Below are 13,350 nucleotides of genomic sequence, written 5' to 3'. Positions count from 1 at the left end.
GCCAAAAAACCAAAATATAAAACAGAAACAGTACTGTAACAAATTCAACAGAGGATTAAAAAAATGGTCCACATCAAAAAAAAAAACAAAAATCTTCAAAATAAATTAGTAAATAAAGCCTATATACTTACCCGACTCCAAGAAGTACAAAAGAGATCAAAGTTTGTCCAGAGTGCTTATCTTATTTACCTTCAGGACAACCTTTGCAGGGAATACTGAGGCAATAGGGGGATTGCCCAGGTCAAATAGTGTCAAAAACTGCAGTGTGACTTTGGGGAGTAGCAGTTTAAATGTAACCTAAAGAAAAACAGACTTTTTAAGAATTTTGATTGGGGGAGTGAGGGGCTTATTGCATCGCTATTCAGTAACTTCTGAGCTCCAGCTGTGAGTATGCAGTGTGACCTACCAGGTGGCTGATGCAGTGTTAAAGCCGTATTTATCCAAAGTGATATACTGATCAACAGCAATCTGATAGGTTGTTAAGCTGATTTGAAAAACAGTATTGTCTGTGTCATAGTGGAGGTAAAGGTCAGGAATTAGGCATAGCCTAAAATCAGGGTATGATTATTTGACTATGAAGCTGGTTTGGGAAGATGCTGCTAATGGCTAGCACATTTGATAAAAGTGATAAAGTGCTGTAAGATTATGCAGAAAACCCTATCAGTTTTTCTAAGTTTTTCAAAAACATAAGTTTCTGGGTAGGAGAGGCATTCATTAATACAACAAATATGTAAATGTCCTACAAGTACTTAAATGATCACTAGGGTAAACCATTTCAGCTCTTCAAAAATCCTGTGGTAAAACCACCAGTAGATATCCTGGGAAACTGGAGAATTTCTTTATGTTCATCTTCATGGTTACGGCCATAACTTAGAAAGCATGTTTAATTCCATCTCTTAAGGCCCTACACCAAGGAAGTAATTCATTTATTGGTAAAGAAAGGTCCAAATTAGTTTATCTTCTTTCATTGTTTTTAAAATAGCTTTTAAACATATAAACATTAAATCATTTCTCTTCATTTTAATTAGCCTCTGTCCCCGGAAGTAAACCTACAGTGTCAAAACCCCCTTGTCTACACTGAGCCTGTTTGGGGAATAGGAGGCCAACAATCAAAACTGGTGAGATAAACCATGGCTTCGGATGCTCTTGTGGGCAGTGGGGGGGTGCCTGTGGTTTTTTTTAATTAAGATTATGTGTTCTGCCTAGGACCTGTTCTCTTTTGGGTAGCAGGCTACAGTTCATTTCCCTATATATTTTAAATACATGGAACTTACAAATACATGCAGCTATATAACATACCATTTCATTCATATGCAAAAACCTAGGAGCTAGATTCTGAGTATAGAACTATGAGCAAATTACTTAATTTCTTTAAGTCTCACTTTCTTCAACTATAAAATGAGATAGTCATTAACAAAATTTTCAGTTCCTACAACCTCTCTACCACTACCAACTAAGTAAAACAAATGAGTTGCCAACATTTTAAAAGAAACATGTTTATTTAAGACCAAATTCTCCTTCCTTAGGTTGAGACTATTTCTAAAAATTAGGCATTTAAGAAAAGTCAAAATATTTCTTGGCATATATTATACATAGTGGTATCAAGCTGACTTGCTCAGAGGGGAAAATGATATTGTCATTGCAAAAGTAAGAGAAACACCAAAATCATGACATCTGATTTGTAGGAAATTATGTGTGTGTTGTGGATTTTGTTTGAATCATCTGTAATTCCAAGGATATCTCCCGATTTCTTTTCCTAAAAATTTTGCTAGAAGGTAACTTAACAATACTGAATGGAGAAATGAGAAATTAAGAATATTAATCATTTTACCTTCTATGCCAAGGACATTTTTCACCTTATTTTCTTCAGAAACTTCAAATTTCCTTATGATGTCAATACAATAGTCTGTTGTCACATTTGTCATCTAAACAAAACAGAACAATAGTAGAATACTTGCAATTTCATGAGATATTTTCCTCCATGCTAAAAAGGCATGTTGATTTTTTAAGCGTTCTTGATACAATGCAAAATGGTGAAATGATCAGTGTTTGACATTACTTGTGTCATAACTACTTAATCTTTGGAAAATGATTATGAACTCAGTATTCCTCTGCATCTTTCAGATTTAATCAGTGAAAATAGTCATTCAACTGTTGATCTCCATGAAGCAATAAGATTAATAAAACCAAGTCAATAATCAGTGCAAATGCATGACTGAAAATCCGCTCACTATAAGTCTGCTGCTGCTAAGTCGCTTCAGTCATGTCTGACTCTGTGCGACCCCATAGACGGCAGCCCACCAGGCTCCCCCGTCCCTGGGATTCTCCAGGCAAGAACACTGGAGTGGGTTGCCATTTCCTACTCCAATGCATGAAAGTGAAAAGTGAAAGTGAAGTCGCTCAGTCGTGTCTGACTCTTAGCAACCCCATGAACTGCAGCCTACCAGGCTCCTCCGTCCATGGGATTTTCCAGGCAAGAGTACTGGAGTGGGGTGCCATTGCCTTCTCCCACTATAAGCCAGTAGCTAGCAAAAGTAATGCCTTCCATACAAACACTGAAGTTGGCTAATCATAAATTGTATGTAAAAAGAAAATGACTCCCTACCAAAGCATAATGTTCTAGGTAAATCCACCTGTGTGTATATATCTACAGATCCTTCCACCAATTCATGGGAGCAATCTGCCATAGTGATTCAAGAACATAAAGGTTAGCAAAAGAAAATAAAAAGGTAGGTGAGAACTCTGGAATGAGAGTGCTTATATTCAAATCAACTGCCTCATATTAACATATAGCGTGTGCTCTTAATATTCAAATAAACTGCCTTACTTAAGAACACATGTAACAGTGTGTTCTTACATAAGTCACTCACATTCTCTGTGGCTACCTTATAAGGTAGCTGTGAGGATTAAATAGATTAATAATTCTAAGAAAAATGTATGGTACCCAAAAAAGCTGTATATGCTAACAGTACTGAGTTAGTCTGAAGTTTGCTCCCTGATAGCTCAGTTGGTAAACAATCCACCTGCAGGAGACCTCGGTTCGATTCCTGGGTCAGGAAGGTCCCCTTGAGAAGGGAAAAGCTACCCACTCGGTATTTTGATCTGGAGAATTCCATGGACTGTATAGTCCATGGGGTTGCAAAGAGTCAGATAGGACTGAGCCACCTTCACTTTGCTGCAAGTAAATTACATGCTTAGTGTGTTACTAGGAAAAGCAAACTCTGAGAATAATCTCTTTAGTATTAACAAAGGATGTGATATTTTGATCAAAAATTCATTCAGTCCCACAATTGAACAACAATATTTAAATATACTAACGAATAACAATAGAAGATAAATTGGGAGCCAGTATTTTATATTTCTATGATATTTTCAAAAATTTCATTACCTCTTAGGTGCAATACTTATGTTCTAGTGAACTCTAAATTCAAACCATCTATTTAATATCACTTAAATTTTTGCAGGGAAAGAAAAAGCTCTACAGTGCAACCATTTTTGCATGTTTGAAGGAGCACAGAATGCTTTGTTCCCCTAAGACTAGCTGCATTCTTTGCATAAATTTTACAGTCTTTACTGCATGCAGAGGCCTCCTTAGCAGACATCACCCCAAAATACATAAATACATGATATCATGCTACCTGTGAGTAACTTGATTGAGCCAGTCTGGCTTTTGATTAACTCATTGATTCATCTGCAGTTTAAAAGATAATTTCTCACAAAACAGAAAGAAATTGATAAAAAAAAAAATTGTACGTTCCATTGGAAGACTGAGCTTACATTGCAATTATTTGGTTTATGAGGCCATTTGTTCAGAGACATCAGGGCCTTGCACTAGCCTCAGTCTACCAGGAGCCTGTGAGATCTAAAAACAAAATTCAAACAAACAACAAGAAAAAAAATCCTGGCATCCTAGGATGGAGTTAATTGCCCATAAGAACATGTTACCAGCTCAAAACACAAAGAATGTGCTAACGAAAATCATATTTGAAAAGTATCATTAAATTAGTGAAAATATCAGTAGGCATTCTAGAAAGCCCACAATTTTCTGAGCACCATATAAAAATTAATGAGAGCTAACCGAAAATACAAGTGTTAAGGATTAACTCATTGAAATACAGTAAAACCTCATAACAATGAGAATGGAAATGTAAGCAAATCAGTTCCCATCCTTCCTCCAGCCTTCCTTTCATTTAATTAACCTCCCAAGAGCAAAATCCTGCACTTGGAAAGTTTTCCAGACCTCACTTGGAAAGTTATATTGGGATTTTACTTTATGAATGAAGGTTCAATGTACGTTAATACTCTTTAGTGTCCTTCCCCCATTGTTTTGTGTTCTATTTGACATGACTGATAAGACAGAATAGGAACATTTTCTCCCCTTTCCCACGGAGTTCACTTGAAAGTCTTGTTTGCTATCAATATCTGAGCTCCTCACTGTCTTTTAACACTGACGATTGTTTATTCTATATAAGGCAAATGGTGTGAAAAAGAACTTGAGGAAAACTTGATAACACATTCATAATGTAATCAATGCTGTGCAGTTTATTAAAAGTCCTTACATCCATAATCTTTATAGTTCTTGTAAACTTAGTATTTTTATCTTCATCTTGTAAGTAGGAAAATGGACACAAAGAATGGTTACCTATCACAATCAATCATACAATCATTAAAAGGCAGAACAAAGGTTCAAATTTCAACTTTCTGAATTCAAGTCCAAAGCTTTTTTTCTTATGTTATATCTATTGTCTGGGAGTTTTTCTTTATTTCTACTGAGAAATTGAAATACTTTCCAAAGTGAGTATTTTTTTTAGTATAGCTGAAATTCCCGCATTTTAACTTAACTTTTGAAATTTTTGTAACTTTCAAATCCATTCATTTGACTTCTTTGATAATTCCAGATTGGTATGATTCCCCAAACACAAAATCATAACATAATTTGCAAAGAATTTCAACATGGCTAAACTCTCTTCCCTTTATTTTTACCAAAGTAACATATGCATAGTTTCTCCATCCATCCTCCTGTGCTTCTGCTCGTATAGAATTTTTTTCTGATTTAATTGCTGAAATTCCCACTCATCTGTTTAATTTACAATGTTCCTATCACAAATTTTTCCCAGTGACTCTAATGGTATCTCAGTATTATTTTCCACATCAAGGCAACAGGTAATCCATGAATTTCATTTTCTCCTCTATAAAGGTCCTCCTTCTTCCAGGCTGGTTGTGTTCTAGAACTTCACTCAGCTTTTTGTCCTAACTTCATTGTGTCATTCTTATTGAAGAGCACTTGAAAAGTAAATTATTTCTTGTACATATTTTTCTGTGTTATCTGTTTTTTTTATTCTGTGTACACATTTGGTTGACAAATTAACCAGGCAGAAAATCCTAGGTCAGAAATCATTGCTTAATGTTTTTTTTTTTTTGGCTTGCAGAATTGCTGTTGAGAAGTCTGAAGCCATTCTGATTCCAATTCTTTCCACAGGACCTATTTTTGTTTGTTAATTTGGTAAGGGATTTTTCCCCCTTTTATGCAAGCTTTTAGGGGTTCATTTTAACCTTGCTGCTGCTGCTAAGTCACTTCAGTCGTGTCCGCCTCTGTGCGACCCCAGAGATGGCAGCCCACCAGGGTCCCCCGTCCCTGGGATTCCCCAGGCAAGAACACTGGAGTGGGTTGCCATTTCCTTCTCCAGTACATGAAAGTGAAAAGCGAAAGTGGAGTCGCTCAGTCGTGTCCAACTCTTAGAGACCCCATGGACTGCAGCCTACCAGGCTCCTCCATCCATGGGATTTTCCAGGCAAGAGTACTGGAGTGGGGTGCCATCGCATTTTAACCTTAGCATTGCACAATTTCACTGTGATTTGTCTCTATGTGGATCTTTCTATATTCACTGTGCTTGGCACTCAGTGGATGCCAACAGTTTAGACACCCCTACCTTTTGGTGCTAATAATCTTTTGTTACTTGTTTGATAAATATCCTCCCTTCTATCACATCTTTTTCTGTAACTCCTATCATTCAGATAGCTGATCTTCAGGATTAATCTAATAATTTTCTTCTCATTTATCTGTTTCTTTGCTGTTTGTTCTCCTTTTTGGGAAAATTTTCTCAACTTTATCTAAGATAACTAACAAATGTAGCTCTCTGCTCTTCTCTTCCTCTTGAGTCTTCTTTTCTCATAGCACCTTGCTCTTTCTTCATGGCTGCAACTTTTTAAATTACTCTGATGTATTAATGTCAGTTTCTAAAGTTTCCTTACCCAGCATTGTCTCTTTCCTCTAAGTTTCTTGAGTTACTTGTTTGCCTTTGTCTCTTTCTTTATAGCAGAGGATTTCCTCAAACGTGTGGTAAGCCCTGGTTATTTAAAGCTCATTTTTTAAGTCAACTATTTAAAAACCTATTTAAAACTAAGGCAAGGAAAAATTGGTTGAAAGCTCTGTGTTCTGGAGCAGAGCTTAGTGACTAGTAAGCTTCACTGTAGAGTTCTCCAGTGGGACTCTTAGGAAATTTCTGATGTAAATATCTTTAGGGGGGTTCTCCCCCTTGAGTTTATTTCCTAGAGCTGGAGACACAGCGGGAGAATCCATTCCATTTCTCTCCCCTTGCTTCTGGTGCTGCTGGCAAACCCTGGCTTGAGGCTTCATAACTACAGTCTCTGCTTCCATCTTCACACATCCACCTTCTTCTTTCCATGTGTCTGTGTCTTCTTTTCTGTTGCTTATAAGGACACTCATCACTGGATTTAGAGTACACACGAAATTTAGGATAATTTCATCTCAACACCCTTTAGTACATCTGCAAAGACCCTACTTTCAAATAAGGTCACATTTACAGATACAGGGAGTTAGGACTTGGACGTATCTTTTCAAGCTACTATTTAACCGACCAAAGTTAGTAATATTCCTCTAAGGAAATTTTTCCAGTGTCCTACTTGGAAGAGTAGGGGCTATGGTTCTCACATTTCAGCTCATAAATATTCACTTAATCTTTGTACTTTATCCATTTCCAAAACTTAAGAGACTTAAAACAACCACCACTAACTTGTTCACAGCTATGTAGGATGGTAAGTGGGACTGGGTCCAGCGACACAATTATTCTGTTTTCACCTGGGGGTTTCTAGCTAAAAGTAGGCAGCTAGTCACATGACTACAGTCATATAATCCAAAATGGGTTCACCAACATGACTGTGGTTGCTGTTGGCTGAGCCTCTTTATGTGGTCTCTCCTCCTCGGAGAAAGTACCCAGCTTCCCCACATGATAGTCTCACAGCCGCAACAGGGCACAAAGGGAACTGCCAAGACTCTGAAGCCTACGTTCCTTGTACATCAATTCTGCCACAATCCACTAGTCAATCCAAGTCACAAAGTCAGGCCAAGTTCAAGGGGCAGAAAAATAGACTCCACTTCTTGACAGGAGGAGAAGCAAAGTCATGTTGTAAAGCAACACACATACAGGGACATGGGAACTAATGTTGTTGTGAAGTTGCTCAGTCATGTCTGACTCTTTGCAACCCCACAGACTGTAGCCTGCCAGGCTCCTCCATCCATGGGATTTCCCAGGCAAGAATACTGGAGTGGGTTGCCATTTCCTTCTCCAGAGGATCTTCCCAACCCAGGGATCGAACCTGGGTCTCCCGCTTTGTAGGCAGATGCTTTTACCATCTGAGCCACCAGGGAAGTCGAGAACTACTGTAGCCATCTTTAAAAACCGCCTGACACATCTATGTTTCAGGGCCCCGGCTCAGGTGTGCCTGGCATGACTTAGTCCAGAGTCTTCTGGTCCACCCTCCTCCAGTTTTTATTTTCAGTTTCATGCCAGGGTGTAGAAGGGACAGCTGCCCTGCTACCACAGGGAGGGGAGAGGATCTGGAGGCCTAGCAGCATCTGGATCAGACTTCCAACCAACGCTTGTGCTTTCAACCCCTGCTCCTCTCCTGTTTTCAGAGTATTGTGTGAATTTCATTCTTGAGCTTTCTTGGGTTCTTCCAGGCAAATGAACATGTTTTTTGGTTTCTTGCTCAGTGGGCTTGGGTTTCAGTGCTCTGGGGTCTCCTTTAGATCAGACAAGTTTCAAGATATTACTGTTTCTGTATCCTCTCCTATTCTCTTTGTCCTTGTGGCTTTACAGGGAGCAGGGGTCTTTTTACTATATTTTTTGGCAATTTCAGGAGGGAGCAGAGAAACATCTCTACATGAACGGTCGTTCAGTTTCCAACTGAAAAAAACAACTGCGGTAACTGTTTATCTCCCCAAAATGGCTACTCTAACTCATCCTAAAATTAAGGTACAAATTTCAAAGCATTTAAACACAAAGCTATTTCATAGAAAATGTCTTTTGGGAACTGTATTCAAGAGAAAAAATATTACAAGACACAATTACTCTGAACAGTCTCTCAACTGCTTTAATTGTGAATGATTAAGAAAAATGAAATAGATTTGGGAAAGGCTCTTAATGGAATGCTTTTTATGATGAAGAGAATGCTTTAAAAATAAAAGATAAAGGAATACTAACACCAGAAAGGAATAGTTCTATCAGAGAAGAATTTATAATTATTTCCCACAAGAGATGTGATATTAGAATGACCATGACTCTCACCAAACCAGTCTGGATTCAGTAAAGGGTAATGAAAGGAAAGGGCAAAAATGACACTTATATAATTGAGTCAGAAAAATCAAGGGTATATTTCAACAGAAAAAACAAAAAAGCAAAATGAGCAACTGTTAGAACCACCACAAAGGGATAATATATAGGTCTGTGTCATATAAAGTTCAACAAGAAGAGGACCTTCTAGCATGGGATCACATAAGTTCTGAAAATTCCCCTGGAATTAACCAACCACATGCATATTTCAGATAAAAAGCCATACATAAATAGAAATCTGCTTTTGACTCATCTATGGCACTGCCTTTGCTCTTGGTTAACAGCTAGAAGCATTTGCAAACTATAAAGATGCTTCAGTATTCCTGCCTTCTCTTCCTCACTCTTCAATACATAAGAAACAAAAGGATTACAAAAAAGGTAGAGGCTTGCTAAGAAAGGCTGTCGAGGAGGGTGGAGGGAATGAAATAAGATTCTTACTCCTAAACCAAAACTCTGAAAAGAATCAAACACAAAATACATTCAGCCCAAGGGAAGGAATGGAGGTGCAGATGTGGAGCGTGGACTTGTGGACACAGTGCGGCGGGGAGAGAGTGGGATGAATGAAGAGGGCAGCATCAATTATACACGATCAGGTATAAGATGGATGGCTGGTCCCTTTCTTCTCTGCTAGAACTATCCCTTTCTGGGAGGTTGCTGAGTAGCACAGGGAGAGCCCAGTCTGCTGCTCTGTGACAACGTGGAGGGATGGGATGGGGGTAGTGGGGGACTCTAGGGAGGGAGGGGATGTATTTATAATTGTGGCTGATCTGCACTGTTGTATAGCAGAAACCAACACAACACTGTAGAACTTAAAAAAATATACATGCATATATATATATTTAAATTAAAAAAAAATAGAAAAACTGGAAAAGGGTCTCAACCAACTCTTGTACTCTAGAACCACAGACTAATGGATGTGTGTGATATTGATCTGTGGATGCAAGGAAGTGACGGAAGGGAAAATCCAGCCAACTGGCTTCTTCCCTAACTGGCACTTCTTCATGGATATAAAAGGCAGTGAGAATTTCTCTGAGCATATTGTATTTTAAGGATGAAAGTCCTAATCAAACTGCAATTGGACTTGTCAAAGTCATCAATTCAATTTTCAAAGTGCTTAAGTGAAATAAAAATGTCTGGCCTACAGGCCAATATTTGAATTCCCATAATCCTGGACAGCATATGTGGCCAGCAGTGATATTTCATTTCACAACTGAGTAAATCTGTAAAATTTGAATACGCTGGTGTCTACACCAATCTGATGCCATCAGAAATGAATGAATTACTGCCATATGGATCGTCAAATTGCCTCAGATTTGTTACACTGTGAAAATCCCATTTCGAAACTCAAAACCCTACAAAACTCTTGACTAATGACTCTCCTGCTGCACACTTAGATTATGTCCAATTTTTCTCTCTGCTAAAAAATGCTGAAATGCACAACTTGATAACTTTTTTCTATGCACAACTATTTCCTTAGGATGAATTATTAGAAGTAAAATGGATTGGTCAAAGTTTTATATATTATGCAAAAATTGATACATAATAAAACTACCCTATAAAAAGATTGTATCATTTCCCAACTTCACCAGAAATATACATATACCATGTTTCATACTATATTTTAACCTTTATTAATTTGATGGCTGAAAAATGGTCTCTTTGTTTTACTTCACATTTTTTAATTACTAGTGAAGGATGAACATTTTTAATGTTATTGACATTGTACAATTTTTTATGTTTTGTACATTTTTCTACTGAGTATTCATTTCTCCCCCCAATAGTCTGTACAGCGCTTTCTACACTAGGGAAATTCACTATTTCTCTCTTTTGTATATTGTATTTTACTAGTTTGAACCTGATATTCATTTTATCATGTTTGATATATTGGACCACATATAAAAGTTTCAGAACACTAATATTTTCCTTTTGGTTTATGCCTCTTGATACACGATAATTTTTTTTTTCTAATTTTATTTTATTTTTAAACTTTACATAATTGTATTAGTTTTGCCAAATATCAAAATGAATCCGCCACAGGTATACATGTGTTCCCCATCCTGAACCCTCCTCCCTCCTCCCTCCCCATACCATCCCTCTGGGCCGTCCCAGTGCACCAGCCCCAAGCATCCAGCATCGTGCATCGAACCTGGACTGGCAACTCATTTCCTACATGATATTTTACATGTTTCATTGCCATTCTCCCAAATCTTCCCACCATCTCCCTCTCCCACAGAGTCCATAAGACTGTTCTATACATCAGTGTCTCTTTTGCTGTCTCGTACACTGGGTTATTGTTACCATCTTTCTAAATTCCATATATATGTGTTAGTATACTGTATTTATGTTTTTCCTTCTGGCTTACTTAATTTTTTAAAATTTATTTTGTGTTAAATCCACATGTAGCTTCAAGCTAGTTTAGAAAATTAAACTGGAAATGGGTAATCACCTGCCAGGAGCAGAAGTCACAGAACAGTGGCTTCTATTTTGCCCAACTAAAATTTACTGGTTGAATGTCAATATAACAAAAGGAGGCAAAAAATACGTGCCCCTTAGCAAGTGACATCCACTACTGCTATTCAGCTAGATTGGGTAAATTCCGCTAGCACAAATTAATTTGAAGTCAATATCTTTAAACGTTTTAATTTTTCACACTACTGTGCTTCCAAATATCTCTGTCAAAGGGCTTTCACATTCATCACCGCTATCAATCTTCAATCTGACACTGTGAGATAAGGAAGGTAGGTATTAACTCCCGTTTTTACAGATTAGGAAACCAAGGCTCAGAAACAATATTGATTGGCCTGCATAAGATCCTCCAACCAATAAAGCTTACTGAAACTAACACAACACTGTAAAGTAATTATCCTCTAAGTTTAAAAAAAAAAAAACAACTTGCCAGGTGTGAAATGCAGACTTTCTAGACTCCTGGTCTAATGGTCTTTCTACTATACTAGGAAGAGTTCTTCTGATGAGAAAGCGAGAGTAGTTATAATTGCAAGAAACAGGGTAATAGAGATTTAGAAAGGCATATTCTCTTGGAGGGGTGGGGATTCTTCTATTACTCCATTCCCATTTTCTACTTGTCTTAGAGCTAACTTTGTTAATGGAGAAGCTCAGCCTTTGCCAAATTATCAAACTAATTTAATAACTGATTGGGATAAAACATTTTGCTAATACTATCTGGCTTAATCCTTAGGAAAGCAACAATGAAATTTATAAATCTGTTATGCCTTAAATGTATGTGATGGTGGTAATGGAACAAAGTAAAATATTACCAGGTCTAGTGTCTTTTTTCTGACATCACCGAATCTCTGATTCTCTGACACCAACTGGGTTCCAATGATGCAATTCAGTTCTGACACTGACCACCTGGAGTTAGCATTAGACTTCACAAGACTCAGGCCCACAGGCTGCCCCTATTTCAGATGCCAGCCACAAATGAGTTGCTTAGACTACCCCAGCTCTACCTGACCTATTAACAGATTTGGGAGTTCTGTCAAGGAATAATCAGAACTGGAAGTGGGTTAAAACTAAAAACAGATTTTAATCAGTTAACTACTACAAAAGGGGAAAAGAGAACTCAGTATAGAACTGATTCAACTTTGAATACAAGTAGGTATTTACAGCCAAGGAGCAAGGTAGGGATCAATGGAAGAAACACCAGGCAGAAGTGAGGATTTTGGCTAACCCAACCTAATAGGATTCTTCCTGAAACGCAGGCCAAGGTGATCAAATATCACCCAGGGAATAGTGGTAGATGAGGAATTTTATCAGACATCGAAGGTGAGTAGATGTCAAGGATAGAAATTCTGGTTAAACCGACTTAGAATTATTGCTACAACTGGATTCTTAAGGGCAAGGCCAAAGGATGGAACCCAGTAGAAAAAGTGGCTCCAAAGAGCCTGCCTAGAGTTTGTTTAGCTAAGGAGAAAGTCTTTGTCGGTTTCTGTGACTCAGTTTCTAAGATTCACGAGAATGACTTACAGAACTCAGAAAGGTGTTTTAGTTACTGTTACCAGTTTATTATAAAGTATACAACTCAGGAACAGCCATATGGAAGAGATGCATAAGGGCAAGGTGTGAGGGCAGATATTTACCAGTGAAGTACTATTTTGCTAGTTAAGAATTATGTCAAAGGGCAGATGAATGGATAAAGAATTTGTGGTACATATATACAATGGAATATTACTCGGCCATAAAACAGAATAAATTTGACTCAGTTCTAGGTGAATGAATCTAGAACTTATTATTCAGAGTGAAGGGAATCAGAGAAAAACAAATATTGTGTATTAAAGCATATATATCTAGAATCTAGAAAAAAATGGTACTGAAGAACCTATTTGCAAGGGCAAGAATAGAGATGGGGACATAAAGAATAGACCTGTGGGCCCAGAGGGGAAAGGAGAGGGGGGGATGAATTAAAAGAGTAGCACTGAAACATGTACGTTACCATATGTAAAACAGATAGCTAATGGGAAGTTGCTATATAACACAGGGAGCTCAGCTGGTGTTCTGTGACAACCTAGATGGGCTGGGGGTGGGAGGGAGGTTCAAAAGGGAGGAGACATATGTATACTTATCGCTGACTCACACTGTTGTATGGCAGAAACCAAGACAACAATGTAAAGCAATTATCTTCCAACTAAAAAAAAAAGAAAAGAATTATGTCATAGGAGACTTCCCTGGTGGTCCAGTCAGAATCCATGCTCCCAATACA

General features: G+C 37.8%; 1 protein-coding gene and 1 non-coding gene across 10 annotated transcripts in view; both read right to left on the bottom strand.

Moving 5' to 3' along the window:
• PLCH1 (phospholipase C eta 1) overlaps positions 1-13,350 on the bottom strand; it is a 251,714-nt gene that overhangs the window by 80,977 nt on the left and 157,387 nt on the right. For all 9 annotated transcript variants that reach the window (XM_070792774.1, XM_070792732.1, XM_070792762.1 and 6 more), the window contains one exon: positions 1,832-1,925. In XM_070792774.1, coding sequence (XP_070648875.1) covers positions 1,832-1,925 — 94 coding nt within the window. The remainder of the gene's footprint in view (positions 1-1,831; positions 1,926-13,350) is intronic.
• On the bottom strand, positions 7,597-7,669 carry TRNAC-ACA (transfer RNA cysteine (anticodon ACA)). The gene has a single exon. It is a non-coding gene; the product is annotated as a tRNA-Cys (tRNA).

The sequence above is a fragment of the Bos indicus genome, chromosome 1 (assembly GCF_029378745.1).
Source record: "Bos indicus isolate NIAB-ARS_2022 breed Sahiwal x Tharparkar chromosome 1, NIAB-ARS_B.indTharparkar_mat_pri_1.0, whole genome shotgun sequence".
NCBI lineage: Eukaryota > Metazoa > Chordata > Mammalia > Artiodactyla > Bovidae > Bos > Bos indicus.
Note: the sequence above shows the minus strand (reverse complement) of the source record. Positions and strands in the feature narration are given on the sequence as shown.